Genomic DNA, 20,635 nt, shown 5'->3' with positions numbered 1-20,635 from the left:
ATCTAACTCATGCAAATACTTGTGTTAAAATTCATTTGAAAGAAGGACTTTGAGACCTCCAACAGATTTTTGCTATGAACCATAAAGAAAATCACTGTAGCAGATTCTCCAAGAATATGAGGGAAGCTAGCTATACAAGTCTCTCAGCTCTATCTTGGCATAGAATTCCTTAACTCTTCTTGCACAATCCCCAAATTGCCTACTCAACCAACATATTGTCAAATGTAAAGTTTCTCAGGGGTTAGAATTAATCTGTTAACTTTTCTGCTTTTGGCTCAGTAAATATTTAAATAGTATAAGCTAACTTTTAAATGGAATGCTACTACTTCTGTTTTAGATTGTAACCAAACAAACTATATTTCCTACTACAAACCCAGCATTAAAATCTAGAGTGTCTATGCTCCACAGTATCTTTGTCCGGATGAAAAACTCTAAATTCATAAGAATCCGGAAAAATAGATTTCAACCCACAACTTTCAGGCTAAGGGACTCATCCAAAATTGATAAAGGACAACGGGAATCTTTTCACTCACTTTAATGGACTTTGCTATATGGTCTTATAGCTTGTTTCAATTTATTGTAAGGGTAATACACTTGCTTTTAAAAAAAAACAAAAAAACATTTTATATTCACTGCTGGGCCTTTAAAATTCCTCCTGCCTGGAAGAAAGGCAGTATTTTTACAGGAATTCTGTCTTATCCAGTGGAATTTACTTGCAAGAATACAGGGAGATGTTTTAAAGTACTGAGACTGTTTCAAACAGGAGTGTCAATAATGACTGAGGATGGATCTTCTACCACTATAGATTTATTTTTAACAAGGTTTTGAGTAAAAATGTTATAAGCAGGATGCAGAATTGTTACCACCTACATTATTAAGCACAAGATTTAATTACTAATACATTCTCCCATCCTGATAAGAATATTTGTGATAAAGACAAATATAATGGAAAATATATTTAGAGAGCTATAGCAACATTTCTCTTCGGTCCTCTTCAGCTCTCTGCCCTCTCTTCCCTTAAAAGGTAGTTGATTCTCTATGCTCTGAACTCTCCTCCCCCTTGACTCCTTTACCCTTCTCTCGCATTGCAATGTCTTCACCCTGCCAACCCAACTCACTCCCAACATCTGCTTCCTCTGCTCCTGCTCTCACACTGTGCAGCATCGCCGGGGGAAATCTCATGATCAGGCTGACTTCCTCCATTACAAATTTGTTCTCTTTTTCAGTTCTACTGTCTTCCTAACAAGCAATTCTACTTCTTCACCTAACTGAATCTCATATTCATAATACCAACTGCCTTCAGGCCAGATTTTACTCCTTCCTCAAACCTTTCTCTCTCTCTCACTCACACACACACACACCCCTCCACTTCCCTCTGCAAAAGTTGGACTGATTTCTTCAAAGGAAAAAAATTACAAACTTATGTGACCACTGCCACCCTACCCATCTTCTCTTCTCCTCCTCCAACTTCTTCCTCCTTCTTCCCTGCCATAGATGCAGAAGTTTTTCCATCTGCTCTCCTCTTCTAATCCCGCCACTTTACCCAATAACCCCATCCCATCTCCCTCACGTCCCCTCTCATCTCCTCAGCCTCTCATCTTAACCACCCCACACTGACCCCACTTGCCTCTTCCACTAAGGCCTCATCTGCCTTCTCCCTCTCATTTTTAATTTCATTGAACACTCTTTCTACAATTGTTGTCTGGAGTTCCGCTTCTCCAATTCCATCCTACCTAGGCCCAGCTCCAATACTGCTTCCGCTTCTCACACTCCACTGAAACCATTCTTGCCAAAATCTCTAATTACCTCTTCCTGGACAAATCTTGTAACTAGTACACTCTATCCTTCCTCCCTGTCCTCCATCACAAACACAAACTACTTGTTTGCACTTTCACCTATCCCATCCAGCCCAATCTCTCTCTTACGCAACCAAGACGTTGGCTCCTGCATCTGCCCTGCCATTAACACCAGACATCACCAGCACCCCCTTGTTACAAACATCTTCATGTTTTCTTCAACATTTCCCCTTACGCATGGGAGGAGCTTCTCATAAATATCTGCAAAACCTCCTCATTGTCCTCTGTCAAGTCCCTTGTAAATCTCTCCTCTGTCGTGATGCCTACAAAACACTTGACAATGGCTAGGCTGCTGGTGAGCTGAGACCATTGCCTTGCATGCTGACCAGCATTGTTACATGATTTCCTTGTGCTCTTTTGTCCATTTATCTGTATCCAATTGTTGTCTCCTGTCTTACAGTTAGATTGTAAGCTCTTTGGACAAGGACTGTCTTTCATATATGTTTGCACAGTGACTAGCACCATGGGGCCCCAATCCCTCACTGGAGCTCCTAGCTGCTACCTTGATATAAATAATAAATAAGGCTAATGCTAGTAATAATCTGTTATTGATGGCAGTCCCCTTTCTTAATCTCAGATGGGAACTACTCCTTGGTGAATGTCTTTTCGTATTGCCACTATCCTGTCATATCTTCTTCCATCACTTAGTCTCAGTCCAGACAAACCTTCAAATGAAGCCCGCCTGCACTTGTTCATCAACACTGCAATTCTAAATGAGCACAAGACCAGCTGTCAAAGTGAATGAGCCTGAACACAGGCTTGTTCTTGGCAGCACCATAACAGTTCAGCTGCTAGGTTGCAGTTTGCTGAAGACATCTGCCCTAACATAAAGATGCTTCTTCCACATTTCTGGTACTTCTGCCAGTCCCAGGCCAGGCAACTCCTTTCCCTCCCTGGCTGCAAAGTGTCCTCTGAGCTGGCAGGTGTTAGTGCTGGTCCCAGGAGGAAAGCGCTTGGCATTGGGTCAGCACAGAGGGAGCTGAGGACTCTGCAGCCAGGATCACTCAGTGGAGTGCCGGGGCTGGAGCCTCTCGGAGCCCAGGCCAGACCTGGAGCCAGGCAACATCGGGACCCAGGTAGCAGTGCCACCTGGACAGCAGAGCCCTCTGTGGGGAGTAGGAGCTGGGCACAGGTAGAGGACAGCTGAAACCCTCTTCCATCAACACAGCTGCATCTGCTCTAGGAGTTATGTTGGTCAGGGATCTGAAAAAAAACCCACACCTTTGACCAATATAACTCCACCAACATAACCCCCTAAGCAGCTGTATTGACGGAAGGGGGCTTTGAACTTTGTAGCTAACTTGATTTGAGGCGTTCCTGCAACAGTGTGTGGGTGGGTGGGGGGGGGGTTTCCCCACACCCCAATCATCATAGCTATGTTGACCTAACTTAAGTGTAGACCAAGTCTGTACTTGTACAGCACCTAGCAGAGTAGAGACCCGTTCTTGGCTGGCCCTTAGGCACCACAACAGTAAACACTATTATTCATAATAATAACCATAGGCTAAGATGGTAAATGCTTGTTGATTAAAGGTGCAATTGGAATCAAAATACTAACTTTAGGAAGCATCTATCCCTTGCAGCAGAGGTCAATTGCTCTTTTTCAAAAAAAAATTCTCCCAACTCTTGGAAGAATTTGGAGAAGGGGATATTGTGACAGTGGGTGGGGTCATAGCTGTGCCCGGATCCTAAAGGTAGACAGATCAGACACCAAAACAGCAAGAGAAACAGTCAGGCAAGGAGCTAAACCTACTAGTAGGTACACATGATTGGTGTGACTCCTGAAGATGCCTCACTGCAAATGAAAAAGGCTATTCCTTTTATTCAATTCCACAGCAAATACAAACATGAATTGATATGCTATTAATTTCCAAATCAATGTTTAATAACACTATTGTGGCTAAACTAGAGTGTATGTGCTGGTCTGATCATGTGTCAACTGGCTTCTCATTAGAAACTGAGGGCACACCTAAAACATATGGAGATTAAACATTTCTTTCTTATGTGCTCAGGAGAGAATCCATAACATTAGAGAAGAAATTACACTTCAGAAAAAAAGAACGTGAGCCTGGTTAAAAAGAATCCTCTCTGGAACTCAGAAGTAACTTATTAAGCGATTAATCCTAAAATATTAAGGTTAGAAAAGAAGACACCAGAACCTCTTGAAAGCAGAAAGACTTAATAATACATCAGACAAATCAATCCCAGAGCTTGTACCAGAGCCTAATTGAAGCTAGAGGTAAATTAAACCTGCTATAAACTGAAAAGGCTATCAGATTTACAAAACAACAACAGTATTATGAAAAAAGCAACAAAAGTGATAGGCTACTTGCTAATGGACTAAAAAAATATACAAGCTAATAAAAACCAGACCTCCAGTCTGGAAGAAACCAAATCATTAACCACCATCATTTTCAAGGCCAAAGGATATACGTGAGGCATTTACAAATTTCTACAGCAGGCTTTATGCCAGCACATCCCAAACAAATAAAAGATTATAGAATTAATGCAAAGCTCCATAAGATAGATCAGATAGACCAGGAGCATTTATACCTGACAATGATCATTAAATCACTTAATACAGTAAATCTACAAGCCTGGATGGTTTCCCCCAGAGTTCAGAGCACAACTGTCAGAGATCTTTAATGAGAAGTGAAAAGAGTACGCGATCCTCAGTACCTGAGAGGGGCCAAATAGTAGCACTATCGCAACTTGGAAGAGACCTATCCAACTGTGATCTCTTTGTTAAATCAACACACTAAGCATCACACTTCAGTCTTCTCAAATAGACTGAAAAATACTGCCTAGATAGATTTTCAGAGATAAAATAGGTTGTGTGTTAAATAGGCAGTTACCAGACTACGTTCACAGAGTTCTGGACCTGATTGTTTTCTTTTTTTTTTTTTTTGGGGGGGGGGGGAAATGATTCAACCAGTTTCATCAACCTAACTAATCTATTTCTATTAGATATGGAAAAGGCTTGTGATCAAGTGAACCTGCAGTTTCTAAAGCGTACCCTAAAAGCATTACGTTTAAATCCCAAATTGTAATGAAACGTGCAGATTGTGTTACATATGGAGGACTTGTCCAAAAATTAGGACATTTTGGAAAGAGGTCAGGGAGTTCAGATAATCCATCAGTGTTTAATTTTCCAAAAAATAATCGATGCTGTATGAGAGAGATACAAAGGGCTAATGACCCGTTTCTTAGTTGCAGCACAAATCACAATCGCCAGTTGGTAGAAGAGACAACTCTCCTAAACCAATTAACTCATTCCAAAATGCTATGATTCGAATAGCTGACCCAGCATGGCAGAAATCCACAGACCGAAGGGAAAAAGGTTTACCTAGAAACCTGGTTTTTAAATGCAGAGGGAGGGGGAAACTGCTAAACTGCCACCTTCCTCAGATTAATTGGTGGAACCGTGAAGCTCCACTTCAAAAATATTTCTGTAACAATTTCTTGACTCTGCTAATTTTTAAAAACAAACTGACATATATAACTATATTCTTTTTCTCAAATTACAGCAAGAAAATATTATAAAGTAAAACCTGGAAAAATGTTTGTTTTCCGATACAGCAATATTGGTTGTCTTTGAATTTGATGGTTAGTTATGACCTATAAAGCCCTACTTGAGGAACTGCCTCGTTCCCCATGCCATACCGACATAGCTGCCATCAGCAGGGGTGTCTGAGCTGGATCCCCCTCACTATAAAGAGAGGGCTGCTTTCAGGACAATCTCTGCAAGGGCTTCAGGAACTCCCTACTCCAACAAAAAGAGCCCGAATCTGGTGACTTTCTGAGCAAGCTGCAAAAGACTCCTGTTCAATCAGGTTTTTTGAGAGGGCTGAGGATGTGCTTCCCACAGCAATGAAGGAGTGGAAAGGAGTTTCAATAGGCACATATACATTGCAACAAACATTCCACAGCACATAGTCTCAGAGCCTGGATCAGTTGACTCAGGCTTGCAGGGTTTGGGCTGAGTGGCTAAAAATTGCTGTGCAGACATACAGGGTATGTGTCTGGCTGGCTGAGTTGCTATTGAGTGGATTAGTTTAATGCTGCTGGGAATTCACTGTATTTATTACATTGTTAAAGTTGTGTGCGGGCACCTAGGGCCTTGGACAGGCATATTTTTTATTGTTTTAAATGTAAATGCATAAATAAAATATTCATGTGGCAGATGGGGGTTAAAGAAATGCAGTATTGCATGAATAATAAATGTGCCATGAAAGGGTTAAACAAAGGTCACTGGGAGAAGTTCGGTGTGTCCTGACCGTGTTGGAGTTAACCAAATTAATAGCTCAACACTGGCGCACCTTTTGTGGCAAAAAGGAGAAGACTCTTTCAAACCGTAATCTAATGAAATGGCTCCTTTCACCACTTTTTTTTTTTTTTTAAACCACAATTAGTGGTAACTTGGGCCTTGTCTAATGGAAAAATGCATCAGTTTAACTAAATCAATTTCAAATTCTATCTAGTTAAGAGTGCAATCCCCAAATATATACATACATGAAGCAGTTTAGCCCTTGCTGATATTGATTTAGCTTGCACTGGTAAATTAATTTACAGATTTAAATTGATTTGATATAATCAAAGGTAAAACCAATTGGAGTCTACAACAGAGGCTTGCCCCAGTTTAACTAGATTTTAATACTGATTTATTTAAACCAGTGTACATTTTAAGGCCTTACTGTGTAACTAGTCCCACTGGTTTCAGCGGCAACTTCTTGCAGAGAAAAGAACCACATCGTGTCAGTGATGCGGGCAAAATCTGATCTTCTATTAGAAAGACAATCCTAGACAGATTGGCAAGGAGAGGGAAGCAAAATTGTTTAGAACCAAAGATAGTCTTGGCCAAAAGCATGCTCAGCATGGAGAACTGAAGGAGAGCTGATGGTAGAATAGGTTTAGCTTTGACCTGGGACCAGGGTTTTTATATGCAACAGAAATGTGAAAGCTTGGGAAACAGGCTGACAGCCTAGTTCAGGTAGAATCAGAACTCAGTGCATATTGTGAGTAAGTCATTCTAAGAATGAGTGTCCTGTGGGTAAGACTGTACTTCTTCTCTCCTAACAAGTAATCAGCCCACTTCAGAAATGCCAAACTCTCCTCCAAGTTCCTGGAAACATGGACACTTGTATTTTATTTAAAATAGTTTGTGTACCACATGACAAATGGAGTTGTGCTTTATTTCTCTGAGCAGCCGCTCTGATTCTTTTATAGCAAGTTTTTATTTAATTGCAGATGGCAGTGAATGGGTATAAACCTGTACATTTTCAGTAACCAGTGCAGATGACTGCTAGCTTGGTGTTATGGTTCCTCCCCTCCTCTTTTTAATGTGCTCAAAAATTGATAGCTAATATGTAAATACTTGGAGTGCCTCTTTAAATTAATTGCTCCAGACCCTATGGGAACTGCATATTTTGGACCCAGACCTCCATTCGTGTTTTAGATTTCCAAATACTGCAGCATCAGGCTCTTTACAATCTGTAATTAAAGAAAGATCCATGGAGAAAAACGTCTTTGATGTTGTATGCTTGTGATACTACACACAACTTTCCTTCCTGAATCAAGTCCTTAATTGAATCTCTCTCTCTCTCACACACGCACACACGTCATCTAGTACAATGATTTGGGACAACATCTGAACTGAAGGACATTAAATGATTGGTACAAGAAATTTTAGACAATCTGGGATTAATTTCTTTTAGCAAAAACCATGGTCTATAACAGGGTGGATTAATTTAAATTACAGCAATTTAAATCACCGATTTTAACCATGATTTAAATGAATAAGCAGGAAACCTTGATTTAAAGTATCCATTTTAATGTTGTTTTGCATTTGTACACTCTAGTTATTTTCCAAAATAAAGGTTGATTCTCACTGGTTGGTAACTATTAACACGTTGACTTGCAACTAAATATAGCCATTACACTAAACATGTAACTTCTTTTCGCTGATGAGGAGGATACATTTATCTATACACATTTATTTAAGCTATTCTATAGTTTAACATACATTTATTCAGATTCTTAATATTTAAATTTTTAATGCCACAAAAAGTGTTGAATTATGCATTTTTTAGTTACTAGATTATTAATTTTTTGCTTGGGGTTTGTATCAAGCTCCCTTTAAATGAAAATTGAAATTCAATTAAAAATGCACCGAACCCACTTTTTAAAATTGTTATTAGTTAAATGAAGCTACCTTAAATGTTCTGTATACTTAAGAAAAAAAATTATTAAACCATGTTTTGCATTTAAAATTGATTATTAAAAAAAGGAAGTAGTATATCCTGGCCATGATTAGGTTCTTAGGTGCTACAATAATACAAAATAAATAATAAAAACAACTATCATCATCTGTAGTTAATGAACTGATTGTTTTCCTCTCCCATTCTATGAATAAAAATGAGGTTTGAGAGGATGGGGTCTACTAGTTCTAAAATCTTGAAGGACATGGTGACTAGAAACAAGCTTTCCTTTTTTCCCCAATTTCCAATTAGTTCCTTATCTTTGAATGAACTAGTAATTGAACTGAACTTGTTGAATAAACTGAAAAGAAGAAAATACCTGCTATTGCTGTCGGAAGCTGGTTTAGCACTTCAACAAATTGTGGATTCAGGTGCTTAGCCTGTGGCTTGGATTAGTACAGTGGTTTGACTTCCTTTAAAACTTCATCAGCAAACATGCCCCGCTTAATATTATTTTTTTATTTAATTCATTAATTTAAATGATTTTAGCCCTTAAACACAAATTGTTTATTTGAATTTGAATTTTAAACAGGCTTATTTTTTTAAATGAAAAATGCGTTTAAATTTAAAAAATACAAAATTTTTTTTACATCTTTTTTTTTTTTCAATCATCAATTTTTGTCCACCCTGGTCTATATCTTGGTATTACAAAGTTAATTTACAGTAATGTGAGGTTACCACAAGATGGATGTGGAACAGAGATAGGTTTGCCACTAAAATGACATCTTTCCTAAAGGAGGAACAGTTGGGAGCTAGTCCATAGGGCACACACAGGAATTAGCAGTACTGTTTCTATGGAGTAATTCTTCAAAGTAGTGGGTAAGGAGTTTGTAAATTGTAATTCCAATGACTAAATTTGAAAACTCTGACTAAAAATTTGCAGATGAATACCCACAATAAGAATTAAGTTGTCCCATCATTAAAGTATGTACAGCAGCTTTTGATGATCAAAATACTTACTGTTTATCCCCAACAGAAAACAAATGATGATATTTAAATGTGATAATAGCAATACTCAGCACTGATTGTTCAGAGTACTGTGCAAATATTAACTCATCCCAACAACACCCCTGTGAGGAGAGTAAGTATGAAAAGCCTTGTTTTACATATAGGGAAACTGAGACTTAAAGAAGAAGTGCCTTGTGTGAGGTCCCTCAGTGAGTCAATGGCAGAGCTGGATCTTGCATTCTAATCCCAAATCATGTGATTTGGGGAGATCGATATGCCTATCCCTGCCTTACTGCTGCCAACCCCACTGCTACTGGGAATCTCCCATCTCAGACATTCTAGCTGGAACCTATATAATTTTAATATCTCCTAAAAGCTCTCTGAAATCACATCACAGCTAACTTCAAAAGGAGTCCCCTATCTGCAAAGCTATTGCATGCGCCATGAGACCTAACCAAAATTCACAGCAGGGAAAACCCCTATGATTAAGTAGACGTGGGAAGGAAACCTATTAAGGTTGATTATTGCTCTAGTACTACCTCTGAAGACCCTTCTTATTCTCTCTCTGAAATCACTCTTTAAGCTTGCTAACTTAAAATAAAATATAAAAGAGCACAGAGCATAGCAAAATCCAGAGTAAAAAGAATGAGAAATGTCACAATAACTATCACCTACAGAGCTCCTCAAACATTAACTAATCTTCCTAACCTCCTTAGGAGGGAGATAAGTATTGTTATCCCATTTTACAGATGGGGAAACAGAAAGAATGTTTACACTGAAGTCCGAGTGTGCTGACAGTTCGTGTAGACATACCCAAGCTAGCTTTAATGTACTTCGCTCAGGTACTGGAACAGTGAAGCTGCAGCAGCCCAGGCTTTCATGTGGGCTATACAATTCTCCCCAGAACCCTGGGTAATTACGCAGGCCGCTAGCCTATGCAGCTGTGGCTTCACTACTTCAGTACCCAAGCTAGCTAAATTAAAGCTAGCTCAGGTATGTCTACATGTGCTGCAATTATGTTCTGTGATTGCAGTTCAGGCATACCCTGACCCAGGATCACAAGGTCACAGGAGACAGTGTCCAAACTGAGATTGGAACTCAGGAGTTCCTGGCTTGACTCTGCTCAGATCACTAGACTGACTTTTCATACACATTATTTACCATAAAATGTTTCTTACAGAATAGCAAAGACCTAGAGTCAATCGCATAAGGTTTGTTGCATATGTTTGTTTTTTAAAAGAGCCTTTATATTTTTGAGGTACGGTGGTCCACTTATCTTGGGAACAAGAAGTTACCAGGATAGCCAGTCATAATGTTTCATGATAATTGGCAGTAGTTTAGTAACAGATCTCTTCTCTTTCCTCTCCTCTCTGAAATATATTGTGGAGTTTATTTTACTTTTTGATAGTTTTGGAAGGAGCAATAATAATACCTAAGGGTTGTATAGTGCTATTCATCGGCAGATTTCAAAGTGCTTTACAAATTAAATCAGTATCTCCATTTTACAGATGGGGAAACCAAGGCAGAGAGTGGTGAGGTGACTTGCCCAAGGTCACGCTGCCTCCCCAGAGTAGAAATAAGTTATACGTTAGTTATCAGGACTAGAAGAACTTTAACTTCCCCCTACACCAGGTGTCCAACTCTCATGATTTCATCATGAGTCTCACATATTTAGTTTGTTTCTCAAAGCCCCAGTTCCTGTTGGCAAGTGATTAAAGGAGAATCACAGCTTTTGGAGTTTTTTTAAAGTAATTTTCTCGCCCTCTTGGTTGCAGAGAAAAGCTTGACAATATGACCTGACTGCACCCTAAGTATTCAAAAGGCAAATTAAAAAAATACTTCCCGTGGTTTTTAAGTGTAATGATCTTTACGACAGTCTCTTGCTTTTGGGGGGACCTGACTCATGATTTTTGAATGCTTGGGGTAGAAATTCCAAGATGCACAACTGAAGGAAAATGTAAGATAGATGTAAAAATGGGGGAGTTGGGGAAAGTCTATAAAAAGAGTACATTTGGAACACACTGTATACTTATGTTTGGTGCATTTCTCACAAGAGGAGAAACAGCACAGACCTATGTTGAGCAATTCCTCATTAACTTCCAGCCTGGTTGGTCATTTGTATAAATGTAACAAGCAACCCAAAATAGCCACAGGAACAAAGGACACTATATTAGCATGACTAGAACCTGCTTATTCCTTGAGATGTTTTTATGCTAACAGAAATAAGTAATCTCCTCCCGACAGCTTTTTTTTTTGCATTCAATGAGATCAACAAAAATGGATCATGTACAGTGCCTCAAATACAAACAGCACAATGAGGTTTCTTATATTAGAGAGGAGTAATCTTTTTTATAATTGTACTGGGCATCTTCTTGTAGATAAATGTAGGAAGACAGTTTCAATGTACAAAAACAACTGTGCACCATTTTTCAGCAAGGAGATATGGTTGAAAAAGCAGCAATTCATTCCTCAACCTTCCAGCATTAGCAACTGGGAGAGAATAAAATTACACAGGCATTGGCTCATATACCTTGTGTTTCTGAAATTTTTCATAACTATCTGGAAGCTGTGCAATTGAGACATGGAATTATTGCATTTCTTCCCCAAAATATAATTCAGAGAGCAAAGAAACGAGGCAGAAATGAGCAAAGCACACATACTGAATGCAATGCTAATAAATAGCAAGAGAGACTTTTCAGTTTTCATTTCTGTGACAGTGAACTGGATAACTGACTCAAGCTGTAAATGTGGTTAAAGCAAACACACTGACACAAAGAAAACACATCTAAGACTAATTCTCTTGAAATTTCTGTTACATACACTATAGGATTAAGGTATAACAGCTGCAAAACTTGGCATACATGGAATAGAATCAAGTATATCATGGTGCTGTGATGCTTTTACTTAGGACATGGCATAAGAGACAAGAAAGTGTCTGCTTTCTATGGGGAGGGGACAGGAATATATGCATACAAACACAACATGTTGTATAACTCATCCTTTCGTATGTGTGTTTGCATAAATATACCTATATATACACACATACATATACACACATTTCCACTCTCCTCCACATGATCTGGAATACATTTTGTGACACACAAAATGATATTCATATATCTTCTATTGATGTATATAGGATTTTCAGTCACAAAGTTAATGAGCACACACCGTGTATGTGTGTATAAACCATGTGACCTTACACACACAGGCAATGTGGGTGCCATTCAATGCATTGTTTTTTCAGTTCATAAACCTTTCAAGGATTATTTCTGATGATTGTTTTTGTCACACTGACTCACTGTAGTGACAGCCCTATTAGCACATAAATCCAGTCCCAAGTGTACAATTTACAGATTTAAAGATTGTTTTTATAAGTGTGGGGGTATTTTATTAAAAGACCTATCCAGTCATAATCATGAATCGTGCTCAATTCTACTTGTGCAAGTTACCTTGTAGCCACATGAAAAGAAAATTAATGGGACAAAATTTTACCATTACACATTCTGTGGTGGAGGAATAAAAGCATGTAAATAGTTGCATCTTGACACAAAATACAGTCTAATTTATAACTGCCTCATTGGGACACCTAAACCAGCATTTTCCAGCTCTATGTTGCACATTTGTTATATAGAATTTTTCAGATTTCTTGTCTGAAAGTATCACTATTCCACCACAACCACAAACACCTGAAGTCCTGAAAACCTGCACATCTCAGGCTCCAGCATTTAAAATTATTTAATTCCCAGGTATCAACTCTGAATGGAATCGACAAGCAAATGCCTCTTTTCATAGGTCTGTATGAACAATTGTCTCATTCGTCATTGTATTTCAAACTAATGATCAAAGTGTTTGCTGAAAAAGTCCAGGAAATATCTGTATGCAAATAGCTAATGATTCTCCCCACATCAAATAATAAAATAATTATCTTGTGCTACCCGGGTGAAAATAAATCCACTTTCTGCGACAATAGATAGATGAAACAAACATTCTAATTTTCAAAGCAACATCCAGTCTAACAGAAAAAGCCATGCCTATATAATTAGAAGACCTATATTCCAAAAGTATCATTCAGATTTTAAAGGCAAAAATAGGGGATCTCAGATTCAGTTTCTACTTGCTTTGCCTTGGTTATCAATAGCAAAAAGAAGCAAGGTAAAAAATTAAGACATACAATACCTGTCATAACTCCATCTACTGTATGACATTGTCCTGTTGCTACTGACACCATCCATTCTCTGGGTGTCAGCTGCTGCACTTCTGTTATCTCTTGCTTTTCCTGCACACAGCCACTGATTGTCTGTGAGAATTAATGAGAGGGATGGACAAGAAGGTTGTTTTAAAAAGAAGACACCTGCCTCTGAAAACCAACCGACGGCAAGGATGCTGAATGATACCTACAGCCATGCAAGGTGGGACCAGAATTAAATGCACAGCCACTGATTCAGTTGGGACTCGCAATCTAAGGAATGTACCATTGTCTTTTCAGGAGGTGAGGATTGCTCTCAGGCTTTAGTTTATGTTCTGTGCAAACACCAGGAGGATGCTTTCAGCAGGTTGTTCGGCACAGCTGTGTTCAGGTGAAAGCAATGTAATAGTGCTCAGCTGCTTTAAAGATATTCTGTAAACGGGGATGAATAGAAGTGGTTCATGTACCTCCTGCTACAGCAAAATTTCTTTTTTATTTATTCTTGTTTCCACAGATACAGCTCCATCTTTCTGACATCACCCTTCCCCTGTCCAATAGCCTAATCCCTGGGTCTTTCAAACATTATCCTTCAAACAGGCAATAATCAAATCCTCTATGTACAGAACTACAGACCTCAAACCTCAGTCATCATTCCCTGTGACAGCTTTGCAAAGATGACCACTCCTCCCTCGCAGGAAGATCCCACTTAAAAACATACCTAAGCACGACCGTCTGATCTGTTTCAGAGGAAAAGAGCCAGTTTATAGGGTCCTGATCCAAAGTCCATTGAGGTCAAAGGGATCAGGCCCTTGCTCAGCATGCATCAGCTCTCCTCATTCTGGGATTATAGTGGAAATTCTTCAAAATGTGTGGCATGTTACACTTCCATCACTGGTTTCATACAGTGTAAGCATACTAGGGAGAAGGCAGATCTTCCCATGTTTCCTACAGGACAGTCAGCACATTTGTAGCAGTCTGCCACGACTGCCTCAGGACAGGAAAAGATTCCATGCCACCATGAGATTCCACTTTACAAACGTATAAAATTACAATGTGGGAGCTGAAGTCCCCAGTCTCAGAAAGCAGTCATTTGCTTCAGGAAGGCGTCACTTCTGAAAGTGAGCTCTGTTATTTAGGGGTGTCTCACTCCCCCCACCGGCTTGCTGACTAACACTAAGTCATTGCAAGGGGCTGAGATCGGGCTGGCGTAGCTCACACATCAGGAGTAACTGTTTAAAATGAACCCTCTGGATGGCTTTTCCAAGCAGAAAGAGCATTTCTTCCCACCCCTTCAGTATAGTTTGTAGTGCCAACATTAATGACACTATTCATAAAGCTGGATTTCAGTGACAGAAATGAATTTGCAACGAACGTCTTAAAATGTCATTCAGCTCTGAGTAGAGGCAGCCTTTGAGGCCTGCAAAACCGATGAAATCAACTTCCTCCACCCCAAGGTTTTAGGGCCCTGGAAATGGCAGGGATGTTCCAAGTTTCCATACCAACAGCAGACAGTCTGTAGTCGTTTCCTACGGGGAAAGCCTCAGAAACAAACTTATTGCTAGGAAAGTTCGTCTGTGAATCTTTCTGAAGATCGTGGGATATTCACAGTGTCCAGAGCTGGCCTGTGGGACCCATGAAATGTATGGCCAAAAGTCTCTTGATTTTAGAAGAACCGCAGGCTGTTTCACAGCTGTGGGTAGCAGTGCCACCCAGATCACCAATGATAACTGAAGGGCAAGTGGGGCTAGGCCACTGCAAGTTTCCTCCCCACTAAGCCGGCTCCTCTGCTAAGCAGTTAGCATGGTTTGTAGCCACGATTTAGGAGGGGCCAACATTGTCTGTGGACTAAGCATGGGCTGGAAGAAAGACTTCTTGCATTCCAGTTCTGACTTCCTCTGGAAATGTGACACTTTGGGGGTTCACCCAGACCAGTAAGGAGTTGTGTCACTGCCTGCCCTGTCACCCTGGTTGCCTCTGGGCTGTGCAGCTTTGGCTCAGATCCCTGACACCAGCAGCCTGCTCCCAGCACAAATGGCCTCACCCGGTCTTCCACCAGCCCAGGTTTTCCTTGCTGGGTGATTGCAACAGCCTGTCTGGTCCTGAGTCTCCTCAAAACAGTCTCTCTCGCAGTGTCCAGTCCCTCTTACTGGATACTCACAGAGGTAGCACCAAGTTTGCTGCCTCCAAAGAGCCAGTACACACAACAGCTTGTTAGCTCAGCTGGGGTTTTACCCTCCATCTTAATACGCAGCACTGTGAGGATTCGTAGTAAAACAATAATATTATAAATAATTTTTATTAACAAAACATAGATTTAAGTGATTTAGAATGAAAGGGATATGGAAGGGCTACAAACAAAACAAAAAAACATGTTTTCTAGTGTAAAATTTAATTCTAGCAAGTTATAGCTTTGTCTAACAGTTTCTTAGGCACATCAAGTTGTTAGCAATCTCCGGCATGACTGGTTGTTGCAGCCAGGATCCAGCCCTCACAGAATCAAAGTGCTGGTTTCTTTGTTCCCTTGGGAGATGGATGACTTGAATGTCTCTTTTCCCCCCTTATATTGCACCAATGTTCATAGTCTCTGTTTCAAGAGCCAGGAAGGCTTCCTGGGCTGCATATTGCACCCCTCATCATGATTTTAAAGCAGTCATTCTCCCTCCCCCCACTTGCTAGCTTGATGGCTTTGTTTACCTTGTATGTACATTTATTTTTCATTGTCCTCTGCTCTCAAACTGGGTCAGACAAGTAAATACACATAGGAATGGGCGACAGAGAATGAATCACTTGAGGATTACCTTTTCTGTTCATTCCCTCTGAAGCACCTGGCACTGACCACTGTCTGAAGACAGGACACTGGGCTAGATGGACCTTTGGTCTGACCCAGTATGGCCGTTCTTATGTTGAAAAGCCTGGTTTCCTTCTGTTTGTTTACAGACTACAAAACATAATATCAGCAAGTACCCATAATTTCACACCCACTGTTATATGTTTCAGTGATATTAATGACCAGCATGTTAATAGTTTTCAGATGCTATATTAAAAGTCATCTTGTAAATGAATATCATGCTAACAGTGTGTTGGGGCAATAAGTAACTCACATCAGGCCTGACACACAGTATGATGTACCCCCTGCCAGTTTACAGTGAGGAGTTCCCAGGGCCCAGTCACATCACCCAGCCTTTCTTCCTTTGTTTCCCCATCTGTAAAATTAGGATATTAGGGTCTATGCAGAGCCCTGCACAGATACAAAATTTATATCCTGATCCAAACTGTGATCCACAAAAACGGTCCACAGGTATAAAGTGAATATCCGTAGATTCGCAGGGCTCTAGATATAAAATTTGGATCCACATCCATCCATGGTACGCAAAAATGGTCTGTGCATATAAAGTGGCTATCCACAGATTTGCAGGGCTCTAGGCCCATAATAATTTTTCACCAGAATGCAGTCACATGTGCCCAATGGCTGGAGGCCTAACAGCTCCCAGATCCTAATAGTTAGGCCAATTGATCCTTGCCAGAAACGGAACATGGGCAGGCATGCACTGATCACAGCACAAACAGCTGTACGTAGCTTCTGCTGCAATGGGGCTGGCTGGAACCTGAAGATTTCTTCTTACCCCTGCTTCCACTCCAACTCACCCTTTTGGTAGTTCCCAAAGGATCACCTGACTAACCTCTGCCAGAATTCTCAGGCCAGCGCTACGCATAGTGATTTCATGATGGTGAAGAGGAGTATGCGATTTTGTTCTTCTGTAGGTAGAGGAAAGAGCAAAATAAATTACTTTGCAGGTCTACTTTGAAAACTGACTATAAAAACGGTACTATGGGGTTCCTATGCTTAATGCTTGTCATGGCTTCCACATCAAATCTGTTAGTTTACAAGCACAATTGTTTTCTGAATGCCAACTCTGAAGATTATCTTTGAATCTGAAAGTCAAACTGGGTCCTTCCTGGCCCATCCATCACCACCGATAATAAAGATTCTGCAAGTCAAACATTCTTCTCAGTCACATGTGCAATGCCATCCTGTAGTTGGAACTTAGTGAACATTTTTGATCCCCAGGCCAGCACAGAAGCCAATTAACTCTCCCAGTGAAGTGTTAGCTCTACTGCACTAATAGGAGTTAAAAATATTTACCATTGATTTTTATTTGGTAATATAATCTTTATAGTCCAGTCCTTATTATGAGCTAGAGACTGCAACACTTTGATTATTTTGGTTATGAGTGGAGGGAAAGAAAAGAAAAGTAAATGCAGCCTAAATATTTTTTGACCTCCTCAAAAAAAAAACCATAGCAATTGCAAATTTGCTTCCGACATGGATTTCCTTCAGGAGAAAGAACAGAACTTGCACACCACATTTCACTGCGGAGTTTTAAAACTAAGCTATCAATAGGCCATACCCAGAACTGTTGGCCAACCATACAGTAATTTCTTGTTACAAGTCTTGAAAACCCTTTAATAGTCTGTGCATCTCCTCTCTCCCTCAAGAATGCCATGGATTTCAGTGCTGAGATGCAAAGCTGCTCACTTTGCTGGGATAGACATAGCATTGACTATTGGATCACTGATCCTCATGCTTGTGGTGAATGGTCCATGATGCCCTTTAAATTGTTTATGCTACAGTAAACAAGGAATGTTCAGACATGGAGTAATGAGATAGCAAATGATGGCATTTAGTAGAGGATAGAACACATACAATGAGGACATGAAGGGGTGAAAAGAAACACAGGGCGAAGGAAGATATGGTAACCAAGAACTCCTCTAGATAGAAAGTTATAATACAGCCTCATCTACTTTAGTTAGGAGCACTGCTGTATTTTGTACTGGTTCCATCACACTATTGCAGATTGCAACAGTGAATCCAAGCCAGTCACCCTGCATCATATCCACACACAGCATTTCTCACCTCCATTGCTAGGCCTGTAGATTGTTTAATTTATCAGAGCTCATGGATCTTTCCAGGAGCAAACACATAGTGTCTAAAAAAGTTGCAAAAAGCACCCCAGACACAGGTCTGAAAGCCCAGGCCAACTCACTCAGGCTGGTGGGGCTCACACTGCAGGGGTAAAAATAGCCCTATAGATGGTTCCCACTTGGGCTGGAGCTGGGGCTCTGAAACCCATCTAGTGGGGAGAATCCCAGAGTCCAGGATCCAGTCTGAGCCTGAACATCTACCCTGCTATTTTTAGCCCCACAGCATCAGCCCATAAGCCAGGTCTTAGTCTTTTTAAGACTAAGGCTTACATTGCTCTAGCACTGCAAAGGGGTCTCAGGGTAGGTCTGTTCCCTATAATTTACCCCACTTTAAGGACCTCTTACCATGCCGGAAGGTTACAAAAGGGGCCTTAGTGTACATGAAAATCAAGTCCACTATTTTGTACCTACTTGATTTCAATGGATGCTGCAAATGATTCTGTCCTGCAAGCAGATCCATACCATTAAGGTCACCTTATGGTCTGTCCCTCGCATAACAGATGTCATGTAATGCAAACCACTGCTAAATGGATTCCGGGCCTGAGAGAGTTGATAGGAGTATTGGTGCCTTTGAGTAGTAGGGCCTGAGGAGGTTGAAGCTGGCATTATTATTTCCTGTTCCTCTCTCTCTCCACTCCTATGAATTTATCATTTGTTGCAGTGTTCCACAATGTTTTCTCCTGTTTAACTAGTGGGTTGCTTCTCTTTTTCTTTTCATCTTCCCTTAGGATACTGAGAATTAGAGCTGGCTGGAAAACAATTACCATTCTGTGGAAAATTTTGACTTTCAAAATTTGTTCTCATCCCACATCAGGATGAAAAGACAAAATTTTAAAATTTTTCAGTGGAACAGAAATTCCAAAAGGTAACTCAAAGACATCTAAAGGTTTTATTTTGACACATTTTCCAATCAAAACGTTTTGATATTCCTGAAATTGAAATGTTTCAGTTCACTTTGGGGACATTACTCAAAAATCAGAATAAAAAATAGAAAAGTTTTGGAAATTTTGATTTGCAAAAAGTGCCTTTTCTCTTGCATAATTCAGACAGAAAGTTTCCAACTAGCTCTACTGAGATGAGTGCAAGCCAGTGTTTCCCCCAGGAATTGAAATTGGGGGGCAAGAAAGGGATGTTGGAATATTCGGGGTGGGTGTGTGAGGGCTGACGAGGGTGGAGACTGAGGGTGAAGCTGGGCTGTATGGCACCAGAGTAAAAACTGAAAAATGTTTCATGTCCATTTTATTAGATTTAACTCATATTTTAAAATCACACAAATTAAAAGTTGGCTACTTAAGCCTACTATGAAGCACTATAACTACATCCTTCTTGGTTTCTTGTTGTAATTTTGCACTTTGGTGTCTCCTTGTGCGTCCGGTACTTCCAGTACTTCATGATCAGGCAGAAGAAGATAACTTCTTTCAGAACACAAAATTCTGTTCAATGAGGAAAAAGAACGCTCAACTGTAGCTGTTGTGACTGGGAGTAGCAAGAGATGAATTCCTACTTCTTTCAACCCGGGAAAAAAGATTAGGTCAAAACACTAGTGATGATAAAGAAGTTGAAGTTAAATCTTCATTCATTTATCATATGCTATTCCACTCTGTGTTCAAAATTTTCTATTCTGTCCTGATCACATAACAGCCCTATTGCTGGTAGTGCCTCACTTATACGTGTTTTATAAGACAGGCATCTGTAAAAGCTACATGGAGGTTGAGTAGAATCCAGAAATTGCTATTGTAGATTTGTAAGAATCAAGTCTGTGTACTTTTTCAACTGGCTTAAACACTTCTTGTCCTCATCACTTAAGGATCTTCATTAGTCAACTTCTAGACTGAAGCCTTTGCTTCTTCCAGTACATTTTCAATGGATATGTCAGATAGATCCAAGTGTAGCTTCTATTGCTGGATAAAGATCTACTACTGTTGTAGCAGATGCCTGGATGACATTGATTAATGACCTAAGTGGTTTCAACAGTAGACTTACAAGAGAGAGAATGGCAATAGTCTTCTCTCAACTTAGTAATAAAAGTAGTCCACCAGCCTCACTACTTAGATCTGTCCTATCTTGGGGGATACTTTCCAAAGCCAGTAATAACATCTGCAGTAATTTTAAGACAACAGCCAAGAATCTCTCATGAGAAAGCCAACAGGTTTTCCCAGGTTGGACTAATTTGAACTTCAATCCCCGTGTATCTTCTATTTGTTTCCAAGACGTTCAGTCCTTTTGGACTCTTGCTGGGAAAAAAAAGAGTATAAAAAAACCATTACATTTGTGGCTTTTTAATGTCTTTTGAAGATTCTGCAGCTTGTACTAGTGTTAGCTGGAGTAGATGGCCTCTGCAGAGTGTGTATAGGAGAGATTAGTGTTACTCTTTTCTCTGAGCAAAGCTTTAACTCCGCTAT

The 20,635-nt window shown here is 40.0% G+C and overlaps 1 protein-coding gene across 8 annotated transcripts in view; it reads right to left on the bottom strand.

Moving 5' to 3' along the window:
- TUB (TUB bipartite transcription factor) overlaps positions 1-13,455 on the bottom strand; it is a 248,535-nt gene extending 235,080 nt beyond the window's left edge. For all 8 annotated transcript variants that reach the window (XM_073347462.2, XM_073347464.2, XM_073347469.2 and 5 more), the window contains exon 1: positions 13,241-13,455. In XM_073347462.2, coding sequence (XP_073203563.1) covers positions 13,241-13,296 — 56 coding nt within the window. In that variant the 5' untranslated portion in view covers positions 13,297-13,455. The remainder of the gene's footprint in view (positions 1-13,240) is intronic.
- Between the last annotated feature and the right edge of the window lie 7,180 nt (positions 13,456-20,635).

The sequence above is a fragment of the Lepidochelys kempii genome, chromosome 6 (genome assembly GCF_965140285.1).
Source record: "Lepidochelys kempii isolate rLepKem1 chromosome 6, rLepKem1.hap1, whole genome shotgun sequence".
In the NCBI taxonomy this organism is placed as follows: domain Eukaryota; kingdom Metazoa; phylum Chordata; order Testudines; family Cheloniidae; genus Lepidochelys; species Lepidochelys kempii.
Note: the sequence above shows the minus strand (reverse complement) of the source record. Positions and strands in the feature narration are given on the sequence as shown.